This window comes from Oryctolagus cuniculus, chromosome 10, assembly GCF_051225735.1.
Source record: "Oryctolagus cuniculus isolate XC-2025 breed Fujian yellow rabbit chromosome 10, ASM5122573v1, whole genome shotgun sequence".
In the NCBI taxonomy this organism is placed as follows: domain Eukaryota; kingdom Metazoa; phylum Chordata; class Mammalia; order Lagomorpha; family Leporidae; genus Oryctolagus; species Oryctolagus cuniculus.
Window position 1 is genome coordinate 40773507 of NC_142876.1, and position 16832 is coordinate 40790338.

A 16832-nucleotide genomic window follows, 5' to 3' on the forward strand; every position below is an offset into this window, starting at 1 on the left:
ATAGAGCATCTAAAAGGAAATCTGTAGAAATGAAATTGACACTGTGAGAGGCAATGACTTGAACAGCCCTGGTCTTGACTGTCAAGGAACAGGTTTTTTTCTTAATGGAGAATGGGACTGGGAATGGGAGAGGGAGGAGGTGGGGTGGGAGGGTGGGTATGATTGGAAGAATCACTATATCCCTAAAGTTGTACTTAGGAAATTTATACTCATTAAATAAATAATTTCTTAGGAAAAAAAGAATATTTAAAGTTTTTGTTTTAATTTCCATTACAATAAACATTAGTAGGGCTGGCGCTGTGGCTCACTTGGCTAATCCTCCACCTGAGGCGCTGGCATCCCATATGGGCACCAGGTTCTAGTCCCGGCTGCTCCTCTTCTAGTCCAAGCCGTGGCTCGCTTGGTTAATCCTCTGCCTGTGGTGCCAGCATCCCATATGGACGCCGGGTTCTAGTCCCAGTTGCTCCTCTTCCAGTCCAGCTCTCTGCTGTGGCCCAGGAGGGCAGTGGAAATGGCCCAAGTGCTTGGGCACCTGCACCCGCATGGGAGACCAGGAGGAAGCACCTGGCTCCTGGCTTCGGATAGGGTAGTTCCTGCCGTAGCGGCCATTTGAGGGGTGAACCAACGGAAGGAAGACCTTTCTCTCTGTTTCTTTCTCTCTGTCTGTAACTCTACCTCTAAAATAAATAAATTAAAATCTTTAAAAAAAAACAATAAACATTAGTAGATATTACATTAAAATATAACTTACATAAAAGCATTTTAGGGTCCTAAACAATATTTAAGAAAGTGTCGGGATTAGAATGCTCAAGAAATGCTACTCTATAGTATGATGAATGATGAGTTCATAAAAATAACTACCAATAAGTCCTTAGGAAAACTGAATGCAGTATCAATATGGAAGACACCTGAAACTAGAAGTAGAATAAATTTTCATGCAAAAGTTTTTATTTTTAAAAATTTATATTAAAATTGTCATTTTTAAAGGATGCAGTTTTATGAGTATTTTTTTTAACTTTTATTTAATGAATATACGTTTCCAAAGTACGACTTATGGATTACAATGGCTTCCCCCCCATACCGTCCCTCCCACCCACAACCCTCCCCTTTCCCGCTCCCTCTCCCCTTCCATTCACATCAAGATTCATTTTCGATTATCTTAATATACAGAAGATCAGCTTAGTATACATTAAGTAAGGATTTCAACAGTTTGCTCCCACACAGAAACATAAAGTGAAAAATAATAGATGATTTTTTTTAATGATGATGAAATCAGATCAGACCTATTGTCATGTTTAATCCCAGTGAGAGTCAAGTTGGGAGTTGATAGTTTCTTTTCTTTTCTTTTTTTTTTTTTTTTTTTTTTTTACAGAGGATCAGTTTAGTATGCATTAAGTAAAGATTTCAACAGTTTGCACCCCTATAGAAACACGAAGTGAAATATATTATTTGAGTACTCGTTATAGCATTAAATCTCAATGCACAGCACATTAAGGACAGAGATCCTACATGAGGAGTAAGTGCACAGTGACTCCTGTTGTTGACTTTACCAATTGACACTCCTGTCTATGGCATCAGTAATCTCCCTATGCTCCAGTCATGAGTTTCCAAGGCTATGGAAGCCCTCTGAGTTCTCCGACTCTTATCTTGTTTAGACAAGGTCATAGTCAAAGTGGAGGTTCTCTCCTCCCTTCAGAGAAAGGTACCTCCTTCTTTGAAGACCTGTTCTTTCCACTGAGATCTCACTCACAGAGATCTTTTTGCCAGAGTGTCTTGGCTTTCCATGCCTGAAATACTCTCATGGGCTTTTCAGCCAGATCTCAATGGTGACTTGATCAGCATAGCCCTGACTGTTAATGAACAACTTAATACATTATCCCTCTTAGTAGTTTTTTTGTCTGTTCTACTTAATATGACTGGTTTAATTCTGTAATTAATACACAGTTATTCTTAAGTGTTGAAATTTAACTGAAATGTTATCCCTGTTAAACATAAGAGTAGGAATAAGAGAGGGAAGAGATATATAATTTGGGACATGCTCAAGCTGACTTGCCCCAAATGGTAGAGTTAGAAACATACCAGGGGACGCCAATTTAATCCCATCAAGGTGGCATGTACCAATGCCATCTCACTAGTCCAAGTGATCAATTTCAGTTCACAATTGATCATAATGAAAGGACTAAGAGTCAAAGGGAGCACATAAGCAAGTCTAGTACCTGCTAACACTAACCGATAGAATAAATAAAGGGGAGAGTGATCCAACATGGGAAGTGAGATACTCAGCAGACTCATAGAATGGCAGATGTCCTAAATAGCACTCTGGCCTCAGAATCAGTTTTATGAGTATTAATACATGTATAGGTTCTTCTAACCATCACTACAATCAAGATACAAAATAGTTTCATCACCCTGAAAAATTCCCTTTGCTACTCCTAGTTAGTCATACCCTCTCTCACTTAATGCTACTGCTACATTCTCCATCCCCACAGTTTTGTTTTTTATGGAATGCCTTATAAATGGAATCAAACAGGATGCAATTTTTGGAGACTGGCTTATTTCATTCAGTACTAAGTTATGAATGTGAGATTCATTTTAGTCATTACATGTATCCATAGTTCCTTCCTTTTCATTGTTGAGTAGAATTCCATTGTATGAATTTGTCATAGTTTATTTATCCATTCACCTATTGAAGAACATTCATGTAGTTTCCATATTTTGCAAATAAAGTTGCTATGAACATTCCATTATTAAAGGAAACTCCCAAATTTCTGAGAGTAGCTAGGAAGTCTTCTGGCTTTTATCATTGATAACAGTATGTTTGTAAAGAACTCGTTTTTGCATTCACAACAAGTTTTGTGACACACTTTAAAAATACCATCCAAAGCTTCCTAAATCAGGCTATACAATTTACATTAAGGAATAAATATTTCTCATTTATTAAAGGAAAGTCAACTCAACTTCAAATTTGCACCTTGAAAACTTATCAGGAAATTCCCATTCCAGTTAATCTTCCCCCCTCTGTCCATGCAAGAGACAAATAAATCTCACCTGGTCAACATACACACAAAAATAACCCATTCTCTGGCATTTACAAAATCGTGTTTGGGGATCTGACCTCTAAATAAAACAACTAGCAAGAGGCCAGAAAGATGCTTCCTTGTCTCCTTGGTCCAAACAGTTTAAAATCTCTCTCTAGTGGCCTGCACCGCGGCTCACTAGGCTAATCCTGCGCCTTGCGGAGCTGGCACACCGGGTTCTAGTCCCGGTCGGGGCGCCGGATTCTGTCCCGGTTGCCCCTCTTCCAGGCCAGCTCTCTGCTGTGGCCAGGGAGTGCAGTGGAGGATGGCCCAAGTGCTTGGGCCCTGCACCCCATGGGAGACCAGGATAAGTACCTGGCTCCTGCCATCGGATCAGCGCGGTGTGCCGGCTGCGGCGGCCATTGGAGGGTGAACCAACGGCAAAGGAAGACCTTTCTCTCTGTCTCTCTCTCTCACTGTCCACTCTGCCTGTCAAAAAATAAAAAATAAAAAAAAATCTCTCTCTAGTGCTAAATTATTGTCATGTAAGAATAATAAAGCTGGGGCCAGTGATGGCATAGTAGGCTAGGCCTCTGCCTGTGGACCAGCATTCATATGGGTGCTGGTTCATGTTCTGGCTGCTCCTCTTCCAATCCAGCTCTCTGCTATGGCCTGGGAAAGCAGTAGAGGATGGTGTAAGTGCTCAGGCCCCTGCACCAATGTGGAAGACCCAGAAACAGCATCTGGATCCTGGCTTCGGATTGACCCAACTCCAACCATTGAGGCCATCTGGGAAGTGAACCAGCAGATGGAAAACCTTTCTCTCTGTCTCTCCCTCTCTCTGTCGATAACTCTATCTCTCAAATAAATAATAAAACCTTTTTCTAAAAAAAAGGAATAATCAAGTTGCTATGTGACATTTACAATAAATGAAAACGATTATAAAAATCCTATAAATAGCATGCTACAAGACCTTTTATGTTTTCATACATTTAGTATGACCATCAGAATACACATTATTCTCCATCGCAGGGCACCAGAACTAGCTTTTAGCTATTGCTAGCAGGCAGTTTTGGGTAAATATATATATATACATATATATATATCCATTTTGAGATTTTTTTTGCCAACGGTTCCTATTGATAGAACCATCATCCACTGAACATAAATGAGAATGTAATACAAAGCTTAAAAAAAAAAGAAAAAAATCCCATTTTATTATAAGGATTCAAAGAAAATACTCAGAGGGACTCATAATTAGAGCAGTTAGCTTTGAGCTACAAAATCATGGATTTCTTGTTATTTGTATGGGCCATGCCCTGACACCCATTTGACTTGAAACCCTCCATGAGTATGAAAAGCTCCAGAGTATAAATCAGGATAAAGTGAAAGCCTTTCATTACCCCCAGTGTGACTAGTTTTAAAGGAAATCAATCATGCCACCTAAATGTTAATAGTTATATATAATTTACATAAAGACAGTCCTTTGTATGTTTTTCTCATAGAATGTTTGCTGCTACTGGCATTATTGTAAAGTTACCAAATGCACCTTAAGTTTCTGTGCTAAAAGGCTTCTACGCCTGTGTAGCAAGTGGGTTTCTGCAAACAAAAACCCTCTGGGTTAGGTGTGATGCAGGATACTTACTTATTGGAAAAAAGTGAGAAGTAGGAGCAAGGGGTTGGCAAATATGAGTATATAATAACCGCTCAGCCAAAGAACTTACGGCAGCATATTATGTCTACAGTTCATTTAGAGATGCAAGCTCTTCTTACATTGTTCGAAGGTGTTACACATGCAGAACCAAAGGATCAACAACTATGACTCATTCAGTTTGACTTGAGAAGACATTTCTGTTCTATAAAGCAAGGGCAATCGTGATACTACTTGAATCTCTAGTGGCCCTAAAAGAAATGAAAAACTATTTGCTAAAGATAATGACAATAGCACTATAATAAAATGTTTACTGATCATCAGTCACATTATAGCAGGACATGTAAGTCTTATAAATTAATTCCACAAAACAAGCATAACTTGATGTAGAAAGGATCTTATCTAGTTCTTTCCACACCAAACTAGACTTTAAAAGAAAAGCCTTACATAATTATTTATTTGAAAGGGTGACAGAGAGAGAGATACTCAGAGACAGAGAGGGAGACACACCACACACACACACACACACACACACAGAGACTGAGACAGGGACAGAGACAGAGACAAAGAGAGAAAAAAAGATTCTTTAGTCCCCTGGTTCACTCCCCAAATGGCCATAACAGCTGGGGCTGGACCAGGCTGAAGCCAGGAGCTAAGAATTCCATCCAAGTCTCCCACATGGGTGGCAGTGGCCCAACTACTTGAGCTATTACCTGCTGCTTCCTAAAGTGTGTATTAACAGGAAGCTGGAATTGTAAGTAGAGCTGGAACTTGAACCCAGGTGCTCTGATAAAGGATGTTGGCATCCAAAATGGCATTTTACCTGATGGGTCAAACACTAGCTCCTGTATTAACTACCCAATTAACCCACACTGGAGTTACAAGGAGTACGCCATGATGGATGACAAAACCTTGGAATACATGGCCAAAAGTCATCCTTATTCTCTCAAAATCTATCAGGATAACTAGGGAAAAAATCAGTTTATGTATCTTTTGAGTCAGGGATGAAGTGTAAGTAATATGTATATTATGAAAGGATACAAACTTAAATTTTTTTATTCTTGTCCATAGGGCCTTACTCAAATGGCTTTACGAAATCAAGATTTTTTTTTTTTTCTGGGCTGGTGTTGTGGCACAGTGCTGCTGGGGACCCCTCATGCCATATCAGAGTGCCAATTCAAATCCTGGGTCCTCTGCTTTTGATCCAGGTTTCTACTAATGCACCTGGGAAGACAGCAGATGATGACCCAAGTACCTCGGTCCCTGCCACTCACGTGGGAAACCAGGGTGGAGTTTCTTGGCTCCTCCCTTCAGCCTGACCCAGCCTGGACAGTGGTGAGCATTTGGGTAGTGAACTAATGGATGGAATTTCTCTCTCTTCTCTCCCTCTCTCCCTTTTCCTCCCTCCCACTTTGTCACTCAGCCTTTCAAATAGGTAAATAATCTTAAAAATAATAATTTTCCTATCACAGTTTTCTTATCTTTCAGTTCATAAACCTTGTAAAAAATGAACTGAGGCTAGCATTTTTTTTTGGTGGCAAATAATTTTTAAGATAAGTGATATGTGCATTATGATTAGAAATTTAAATGCTAAAATATGCTATTAGTGAAAATCAAAACTTTCCTGCCTGAACTAAGTTCCATTTTATTCCCATTTGTTTCAATTTCAGGTTCTTCTAGTGATTGTGCCATGTTATATATAAACTTCTAAATCCTAATTAAATAGCTTTAAAGAGTACTTGCATTTCCTTATAGGAAAGTATTTAGCTCTGACTTCTCCCTTCTCTCCTCGTTTACCACTTACATCATTTAAAGTCTGTTAGCACCTGGATATCCTTCAATAACACACTGAACCATTTGCTTCATGTTTCATCAACTTCAGAAGCTCTCTTAATTCCACACTAGGAAGGAGGAAGAAATTAATGCTTCCATCCCTCCCGCTTCTCCTTACAGCCTTCACCCCTTGCCTTGTGCCAGCTACACCAATAGTTGTGCACTGCTGGTATTCACAGCATTACTGCAACTTGGATTATTTTCTCTGTCTAGAGATTGATTCTGAAACTGAAAACAAATATTATTTGCTATATTATGATTATGTAAATATTACTATTGAAGAGAATAGCATGGTGAAATATGAAATTTGAAAGGAAATGTAATCAAATCTTCTAAGCCTACTCCACCTAGAGAAACAGATCCCAAATTTATGATTAAATAGGTTTTTTATTGTTATATGAAGTATTTTCAGAATATTCATGGAATATGTGTATTATAAAAAACTACATATAGATTTCAAAATTCTGCACCAAAATAAACTCATCTTTTATGCCACCTTCCCATGTGTTTTTTGAAGTGCACTTATAATTCCTCCAACTGCTCAGAATCATGCCATGAATTCATTTGATTTCACATTTGGTCCACATTTTGTTTACAGATAACTTTGTTTTTACATTAGACTTTCTAAATATTCATTTTTAAAAATCAAAATGAAAATAACTATTTTCTTCTTATTTATCATTACATATCAACTGGTAAAGAACTATGCTGTTTGTCTGATTTAGTGGGTAAACTCCATGACACATACATATTGTAATATATGCAATCATTTCCCTATTAATGAAAATTTGGGTTATTTCCAAGTTTCTTTTAACTAAAAATAATGCTGTCATAAATAGTTGTCCACATATAATGTTCTGATGATTTTACTTCCAAGGGAAAAATTATAGGAATTTGACAGGGAAAAAAGTGATGCATTTAAATTTTATTTTTAAATGAAGGTATAACATATACTGAATTTAAAGAAACTCATTCTTGGGGTGGGTATTGTGGTGCAGTAGTTTAACTTGCAACCTTATCAGAAGGCCTGGGATTGACTACCACCTCTGCTTCTCATTCAGCTTCCTGCTAATCCACTCTGGGGAGCAGCAGATAATACCTCAGCTGCTTGGGTCCCTGCCATCCACGTGGGAGACCTAAAGTTTCTGGCTCCTGGCTTCAGCCTGGTCCAGGTTTGGCTGTTGTGGGACTGAACTGGTGGGTGGAAGACTGCTCTTTTTAAAATTATTATTATTTTATTTGAGAGATAGAGTTACAGACAGAGAGAGGGAGAGACAGAGAAAAAGGTCTTCTACCCACTGGTTCACTCCCCAAATTGTGCTGATCCAAAGCCAGGAGCCAGGAGCTTTTTCCAGGTCTCCCATGCAGGTGCAGGGGCCTAAGCACTTGGGTCATCTTCTATTGCTTTCACAGGCTATAGCAGAGAGCTGTATCAGAAGAGGAGCAGCTGGGATCCGAACCGGCGCCCATATGGGATGCTGGCACTGCAGACAGAAGCTTAGCCCACTATGTCTTTCAATAATAAATGAGAAAAAGCTACAAACTAAACTCATTCTTTCAAAGCATAAAAGTCAATCAGTTCTGACAAATTCATACTGTCATGTAACCAGCATTACCATCTAGGAATAGAGTATTTCCTTTGCTTCAAAAGTTGCCTTAAGTCCCTTGATTGTCAATTTCTTTACCCAACCTTTATCCCCTAGCAACCACTGATATATTTTCTGTCTGGATAGTTTTACCTTTTCTAGAATTGTCTATAAATGAATTGTGTTGTATCTTTTGTTGCACTTTTTTTGTTGCACTTTTTTTTTTTCAGTTAATGAAATGTATCGAAGTTCACCCATGTTGCTGCACGAATCAGCACTTTTTTTTTTTTTTTTTACAGGCAGAGTGGAAAGTGAGAGAGAGAGAGACAGAAAGGTCTTCCTTTTCCGTTGGTTCACCCTCCAATGGCTGCTGAGGCCGGCACACCGCGCTGATCTGATGGCGGGAGCCAGGTACTTCTCCTGGTCTCCCATGGGGTGCAGGGCCCAAGGACTTGGGCCATCCTCCACTGCACTCCCTGGCCACAGCAGAGAGCTGGCCTGGAAGAGGGGCAACCGGGACAGAATCCGGCGCCCCAACCGGGACTAGAACCCAGTGTGCCCGCACCGCTAGGTGGAGGATTAGCCTAGTGAGCTAATTAGAAGCACTGAGTTTAACAAGGTTGCAGCAAACAAGGGCACCGGCCAGCAGTTTGTTCTTTATTCTAAGTAGTATTCCACTATGGATGAACCATAGTCTATTATACAATAACTAGCTGATGGACATCTGGCATATTTCCAGTTTTTAGGTTTTAAAAACAAAGCTGCTATGAATATTCATATTCAGGTCTTTGTGTTCTCACATGCTTCCATTTCTCCTGGGGAAATAACAAGGAGAAAGATTGCTGGGTAGTAGAGAAGTTTTATTTTGTTTAAAAACTCCCAAACTGTTTTTCAAGGTGGCTGTACCATTTTGCATTCCCACTAGCAATGTAAGAGGACTGCAGTTGCTTCATTATCATCAGCACTTATTATGACATGATTTGTGACTTTTTGGGTCACAAAGATTTGCTTTTAATATTTCTTTGAAATACACTCTTACAGTTTTTAGCTTATATATTTAAGTCTATGATCTATTGTGAGTTAATTTTTATAGAGAGAATCAGTTGAGTGAAGGGCTTTTTTTTTTTTAAAGAAAAAAAACCCTAATGATTCAAGTATTTCACACCATTTGTTTCCCCACTGAATTACAGTGGCATCTCTGTCTATAAAAGAGTCACTTGCTCCTATATGTGTGGGTCTATTTCTGGAATTTCTATTCTGCTCAATCAATCAATGTGTTTATTTTTATGTCACTACTGTACTCTATTACTATGGCTTTATGGTAATTCCAGAAATCATGTAGTGATTTATCCTTTTCTTTTTTCAAATGATTTTGGCTACTACAGGTCCTTTCCATTTCCACCTAATTTTTAGAATGAACTTTAAATTTCTATAAAAAGCTGCTGGGAGTTTGAGATTGCACCGAAGCTAAGTCAATTTGGGAGAGAAATGACATCTTATTTATACTGTTTTTTCCTTACTCATGAACATGATATTTCTCTCTGTTTATGTATCTACCTACTTATTTATCTCAGCATTGATTTGTAGTTTTCAGCGTACAGTTCTTATAGTTTCCTCCTTAGTATTTCATGCTATTTAATTTTATTACAAATGTATGTGCTTTTCAAAAAATTTCCACTTCCAACTGCTTGTTGGATTTAACATTCATTTTTGTTTATTCACCTTGTTTGCTGCAACCTTGTTAAACTCAGTACTTCTAATAGTTTTTTGTAGATTGCATAGGAATTTTGAAGTAGATAATCACATCATAAGTGAATAAAGAGTTTTACTTCCTTCCAAATGTGCAGACTTTTATTTCTTTTTCTTGCCCTATTCCATTGCCAAGGAACTGCAGACTGAACTTGCCTTATTCCATTGCTGAACTAAAGATTGAGTATCTTTGCTTAATTCCTGTCTGAGGGGAATACACTCTAGTCTTTCACCAAAAAGTTTTGGTTTTGTAAAATTTTTTATTGATTTTCATTTTATTTGAAAGGCAGAGAGAGGCAGAGCCAAAGATCTTTTATCTGCCAATCCACTCTCCAAATGCCTGCAACATCCAGGGTAGATCAGGCTGAAGCCAGGAGCACAGAATTCAATCCAGGTCTCCCACATGGGTGGCAAGGATTCCAGTACTTGAGCCATCAGCACCTGCTGTCTCCCAGGTGTGCATCAGTAGGAAGATGAATCAGAAGCGGTGGAGTCAGGACTCCAACCAGGCACTCCCACACGGGATGTGGCATCCCAAGTGGCATACTGACTGGTGCCCCAAATGACTGCCTTACAACTATTTTAACTGAAGATTTTTCAAAGATGCCCATTATCAAGTTGAGGAAGGAAGTACCCTTTTCCTACTAGTGTGCTAAGAGACTTCTTTTTTTTTTTTTTTTTTTTTTTTTTTTTGACAGGCAGAGTGGACAGTGAGAGAGAGAGACAGAGAGAAAGGTCTTCCTTTGCCGTTGGTTCACCCTCCAATGGCCGCCGTGGCCGGTGCGCTGCGGCCGGCGCACCGCGCTGATCCGATGGCAGGAGCCAGGAGCCAGGTGCTTTTCCTGGTCTCCCATGGGGTGCAGGGCCCAAGCACCTGGGCCATCCTCCACTGCACTCCCTGGCCACAGCAGAGGGCTGGCCTGGAAGAGGGGCAACCGGGACAGAATCCGGCGCCCCGACCGGGACTAGAACCCGGTATGCCGGCGCCGCTAGGCGGAGGATTAGCCTAGTGAGCCGCGGTGCCGGCGAGACTTCTTTTTAACGAATTGAGAATTGATACTAACTTTTGTCAAATGCTTTTTTTGCATTTGTAGAGATGATCATTTTGTCTTCTTCTAGTCTGAGATAGCAAAAGTACATGATTTTCCTTTTTCTTTTTTAAAGATTTATTTATTTGAAAGGCAGAGTTACAGAGAGGCAGAGAGAGAGAGAGAGAGAGAGAGAGAGAGAGAGAGAGTCTTCCATTCGCTGGTTCACACACCAGATGGCTGCAATGGCGGGAGCTGTGCTGATCCAAAGCCAGGATCCAGGAGCTTCTTCCGGGTCTCCCACGTGGGTGCAGGGAACCAAGAACTTTGACCATCTTTAACTGTTTTCCCAGGCCATAGCAGAGAGCTGGATCAGAAGTGGAGCAGCCAGGACTCGAAATGGTGCCCATATGGGATGCTGGCACTGCAGACGGTGGCTTTATCCACTAAGTCACAGTGTTGGCCCCTATTTTTCTGTGCTTTATTTCTTTGATTTCTAATCTTACCTTTATTTACTTATGCTTATTTTTTGTTTAATTTGCTCTCTTTTTTTCTTTTTTAAGGTGGAAGTTTACATTATCAATTTAAGACTTTAAATTTTGTAATATAAGCATTTACTGCTATAAGATTCCCTCCAAATTCTGCTTCACCTGCATTCAAGTTATTGTATATTGTGTTTTCATCTTCATTGAATGTCATATTTTCTATTTTAACTGTGGAAACAATTTTCTCTATAAAATAATTTATATTTTCACTAGATACACATTTTACCATTTTCCCTATAGCCATGAAAGCATGGATGTTACTAATTGTTTAATTTTTGCCAACATGGAGAATGAGAAGTGACATCTCACTGCCTTTTCCTTGATGCATTACGAAGCCACACATAAGAATCTGAGGATAGACCATCTTAAGAGAGGAAATTGTAAGCACAAACAGACTGGGATGATAAGTTCGGCATATTAAAGGCACTGGAAGGCCACTGTGGCTGGACTATCCCAAGCCAGAATGATAGGTGACTAGAATGAGGTCAGAGAGGAACGCAAGGGTCATTCCACATAGGGCCACGTAAACTGGGGTAAAGTTTAGATTTGAATGTTAAGTATGATTAGAAGCTTTTTGAGGGTTTCAAGCAGAAGATCCTGTTGTTTATTTTTAAATGACCATTCTGACCACCCTGACCATCCTGTCCAGGATGGATTGTAGGAGCTATGAGTAGAAACAGGAACATCAGTTAGCAGGCAACAATAATAACCCAAGTGGAAGTGGTAGTAGCTTAGACTGCAGTGGAAGTTATGAAAACAGAGAAGTTGACAGAGAGTGGATACTTTTGGAAATAGGTTCATCAGAACTTAACAATGAATCAAATATAGAGGGTAAAGGAAGGAGGGAAATAGGTCAAGACAGTTTATGCAGCTGTTGACTTCAACAACTAGGTACAAATATATTCAAAATGGGTAAAAAAGAAAAGTAGAAGTTTGGATTTATCAAATACCTAGATTTTTTGGTCAGCTTTTTGGTCATTCTTTTTCAGAATATTACTAAGTTGACCAATATGCAGTCTTAGATCACATGTGTCCAATATGCTTTCTTAGGCCATACATTATTTTATAATTAAAAATCATATCAATAATTAATTGGCATATAATATACAGAACCTTTTTAAAATTTAAATTTACTTTAAAAACATAAAATTCACCCATTTTTAAAAAAAATTTTTTGACAGGCAGAGTTAGTGAGAGAGAGAGAGAGAGAGAGAGAGAGAGAGAAAGGTCTTCCATTTTCCATTGGTTCACCCCCCCAAGTGGCCACTATGGCTGGCATGCTGCGGCCAGCGCGCTGCACTGATCTGAAGCCAGGAGCCAGGTGCTTCCTCCTGGTCTCCCATGCGGGTGCAGGGCCCAAGCACTTGGCCCATCCTCCACTGCCCTCCTGGGACACAGCAGAGAGCTGGACTGGAAGAGGAGCAGCTGGGACAGAATCCGGCACCCCAACTGGGACTAGATCCTGGGGTGCCGGCACCGCAGGCAGAGGATTAGCCTAGTGCGCCGCGGTGCCAGCCAAAATTCACCCATTTTGAGCCTCCCCACACTTTTATAACTTTCCATAAATCCTCAAGATTACTAATAGAGGTTTATAAACTCGGACTTTTATTATTTTGAAATGTATGTAACATACGTTGGAAGAATTGAATTTAAATGTCTTACATATGTATATGTGTACGTTTTCAATAAACTTCTTATTTGTCTTTTAGGTTTTTTTAATATTTATTTTATTTATTTGAAAGAGTTACAGAGAGAGGTAGAGACAGAGAGAGAGGTCTTCCATCCGCTGGTTCACTCCCCAATTGGCCGCAATGGCTGGAGCTGAGCCGATCCGAAGTCAGGAACCAGGAGCTTCTTCCAGATCTCCCACGTGGGTGCAGGGGCCCAAGGACTTGGGCCATATTCTACTGTGTTCCCAGGCCATAGCAGAGAGCTGGATAGGAAGAGGAACAGCCAGGACTAGAACCGGCACCCATATGGGATGCCGGCACTTCAGGCCAGGGCTTTAACCTGCTGCGCCATAGCACCGGCCCCCTGTTTTAGTTTTCTTGCACCAATGGTTGTTCTATCCTTTCTAGACCAATGACCTTTAATTTTAAGAAGAATACTAAGTATAATGTTTCATTCTCCTTGACTTCCTAATACTTCCCAGGTCCTCAACAATGGGCCTGTCATCGGTTTGTTCTTAATCCTTTAAATAAAATCAAATAATCTATTTTAGCCATCCATGGCATGTCTTTAAATCCTTACCTTATTTTGGGATTTAGTAAATTTGATAGCCTTCTTACTGTTTTTGAAATTCTCTTTTACCTATCCTTAGACGTATGTTATTATTTTTGCAGCCATAGTTTGAAGAATTTTTGTTGATACATTAATATTTGCATCATCAGAATTATAACTTTTATAGTTTAGCAGCTCTCCTGACTCTTCCTCTAAGCAGTCACAGGTCAGGAAATGATGCTTACCTTTTCTGTGCCTTTCTGAAGTTTTGGTCACACATTTAGTTATGACCAGTTTTTCACAGGCTTGTCAAAATTAGGCTGAATTCCTGAGTGGAACCAGACATTCCATTTTCTTCTCTCTCTGATTTTACCCACATGTTCTTTAGTATAAGAACAAGTGAAAATGCTGTCAAGTTTCACAACCACTCTATCAAGTTTTCTTAGGATGGAGTAACCAATAGTTAGTAAGTTTATATAGTTTGCCTAAGTTCACACAATGAGTAATGGACAGAGCTGCTTGAGCCCAGGTCTTATTTCAGAACTTGAGCTATGAGTTATTGCACAGCATTGTCTTGGAATGATGTATTTCCCCATCCCCAGGATTACAGAATTTTATACCTGTATATATTTTCCCAACACACATCACTACCTCAAGAATGCTTTATAAAAAGGCAGTACAAATCCACTATTTCTAAAATCAGGTGGAAACCCAATAGTTTCACATATGTTTCCTGTGCTTTTGGGTGGCTTCTGTGTTCCTTCTGCATTCTCCCATCTTTTTGTTTTTTCAGTGTTTCTTTGCTGTTTGGCTCCAGGCTCATCTTTCATTTTCTTCGTGCAATTGCTATAATTAGCCATTTTTCTAAGAGTTTCTTAGAGTAGAATACAGTACATGTGGGTATACGTGAACTCAATGCTCCTGGGTTTTTACTTCTTCTAGTTCTCTTGACAGCCAAAGTTAGGAAATATATATTACACATACTAACCCATACCTACATTTGTGTATATAGCCATCATCATGGTACATACCCACAAACCCCACTGTGCTTTATGGACTGTACTGTGTCCTCTTCCCTCCCCCACCTCATTCATATGTTGAGATCCTAACCTCAATGTCACGGTATTTGGAGACATGGGCCTTTAGGGGGTAATTAGGTTTAGGTAAGTTCATGGAGGGTTGTGTTGGGATTAGTATATGTTGAGACACCGGTAAGCTTGCATTCATTCAAATTCTCTCTTGCAAGCTCTCTCTCTGCCATACAAAGATATGGCTTGAAGACACCCTCTGCAAGCCAGAAAGAGAGCTCAAACCATAACCTAATCATACTGGCACTCTGATCTAGGACTTCCAGTCTCAGAACATTAAGATAATACATTTTTGTTGTTTAAGCCACTCAGTCTATGGTATTTTGCTATGGAAGCCCTAGTAGAATAAGCCAAATATAGACATGAGTATAACATCTCCAACTCTAATCTAATACCTTACTCATAGCATTTGCTTTAGTTTTACCTACTTGCTTATCTGTAACTTTGTTACATTCTTTTAATTTTTATTAATTTTCATTTTATTTGAAAGTGAGGGAGACAGAAAGAGAGAGAGAGAGAAAGAGAGAGAATATCTTCTACCCTACTTACAGGTTCACTCCCCCAAATGTCTGCAATAGTTTGGGCTGGGTCAGGCTAAATCCAGGAGCCAGGAACTCCATCTGGTGTCCTCTGTGGTTGGGTGGACCCAAGTACTTGAGCCATCATTGCTGCCTTCCATGGTGTGCATTTGCAGGAAGCTGGATCAGAAGCAGGGCCAGGACTTGAACCCAGGATGTGGGCTTTCCAAGCAGCATCTTAACCAATGCACTCAACATCTGCATCTCTGTCCTTTCTGAGCTGATAGACTGCAGGTGTCATTAGTATCAATAGCAGTAATGAAGTCAGGGATACATCTCACTGGAATAGATACTCTCAAAATGGATTTTTCATGTACACAGTGTTTCTGTCAAACCTGCCACCCATGGACTTACAGAATGCTTTGCCCGCATCATGGTATTTCACACAGCATTGCTTCTGATCGAGGAATTTGCTTCACAAATACAGTATGGCAACTGACCCATGTACATGGAATGTACAGGGGCTCAGCATTACCTTCCACCATCAGTTGTCTTAAGAACAATGAAAAGAGCTTTTTTCTTGTTGAAAGATTTATTCATTTATTTGAAAGAGCTACAGAGAAGGAGAGGCAAAGAGAGAAAGAGAGAGAGAGAGAGAGAGAGAGAGAGAATGAGAATTATCTTCCATCCACTGGTTCACTCCCCAAATGGCTGCAATGGCCAGGGCTGGGCCAAGCTGAAGCTAGGAACCAGGAGCTTCTTCTGGGTCTCCCAGATGGGTACAGGGGCCCAAGGACTTGAGCCTTCCTCTGTTGATTTCCCAGGTGCATTAACGGGGAACTGGATCAGAGGTGGAGTATCCAAGACTTGAACCGGCGCACATATGGAATGTTTTACCCACTACACCACAGCGCAGGCCCTGAAATGACTTTTTTAAAGACTCAGTGGCAATGCCTTGTGGGGGCCAGGGAAAGGTTGTCTAGGATGCTCTAGATCATTGTCCAACATACACGGATGTTTCTTCGATAGCTAGGAGTTACAGGCCCAAGAATAAAGGGTGGAAATGGGAATGGCTCTAGTCACTATTACCCCTAATGATTCAAGAGCAAAATTTTTGCTTCTCTTCCCAATGATTAGAGAGGGTCTATTGGTCTCAAAGTCTTAGTTCCAAAAGCAATGTTTCTACTGGAAGACAAAATGATTCCAAAAAAAATGGGGCAGGTGACACTGCTCTGTGGCTTCTTTGGGCAGTTAATGTCTAGGGATTAACTGACAAAAAAGATGGCTTTTGAACTGGCTGGATGGTTAATTGTGATCACAAGCAGGAATATGGCTTGCTACTATACAATGGAAGTGTGTACCTGGGGCACTTGGTCCTTTGCCCTATGATTACAGTCTACGAGAAACAAACACCCAATTTAGGCATGACTGGTAAGAAAACAACCTCTATGGGTATTAAGGTTTGGGTCACCTCACCAAAGAACTATTGACAAGGTTACTAATGGCAAAGGGAATCTGGAATAAGCAGTGAAAGAGAGTATAAATACCAGCCAAGGCCTTGGGTCCAGTTGCAGATATAAGGGGTATAATATTTATG

At 40.0% G+C, this 16832-nt stretch overlaps 1 protein-coding gene across 11 annotated transcripts in view; it reads right to left on the reverse strand.

Moving 5' to 3' along the window:
• The window catches only part of KIAA1328 (KIAA1328 ortholog), a 336489-nt gene that overhangs the window by 80229 nt on the left and 239428 nt on the right, over positions 1-16832 (reverse strand). Inside the window, exon 9 of one of the 11 annotated variants that reach the window (XM_089305778.1) lies at positions 13107-13342. The exons of the other annotated variants lie outside the window; for them this stretch is intronic. Coding sequence (XP_089161904.1) covers positions 13201-13342 — 142 coding nt within the window. The 3' untranslated portion in view covers positions 13107-13200. Of the gene's footprint in view, positions 1-13106; positions 13343-16832 lie in introns of those variants that run through there. 11 annotated transcript variants of the gene reach the window in all.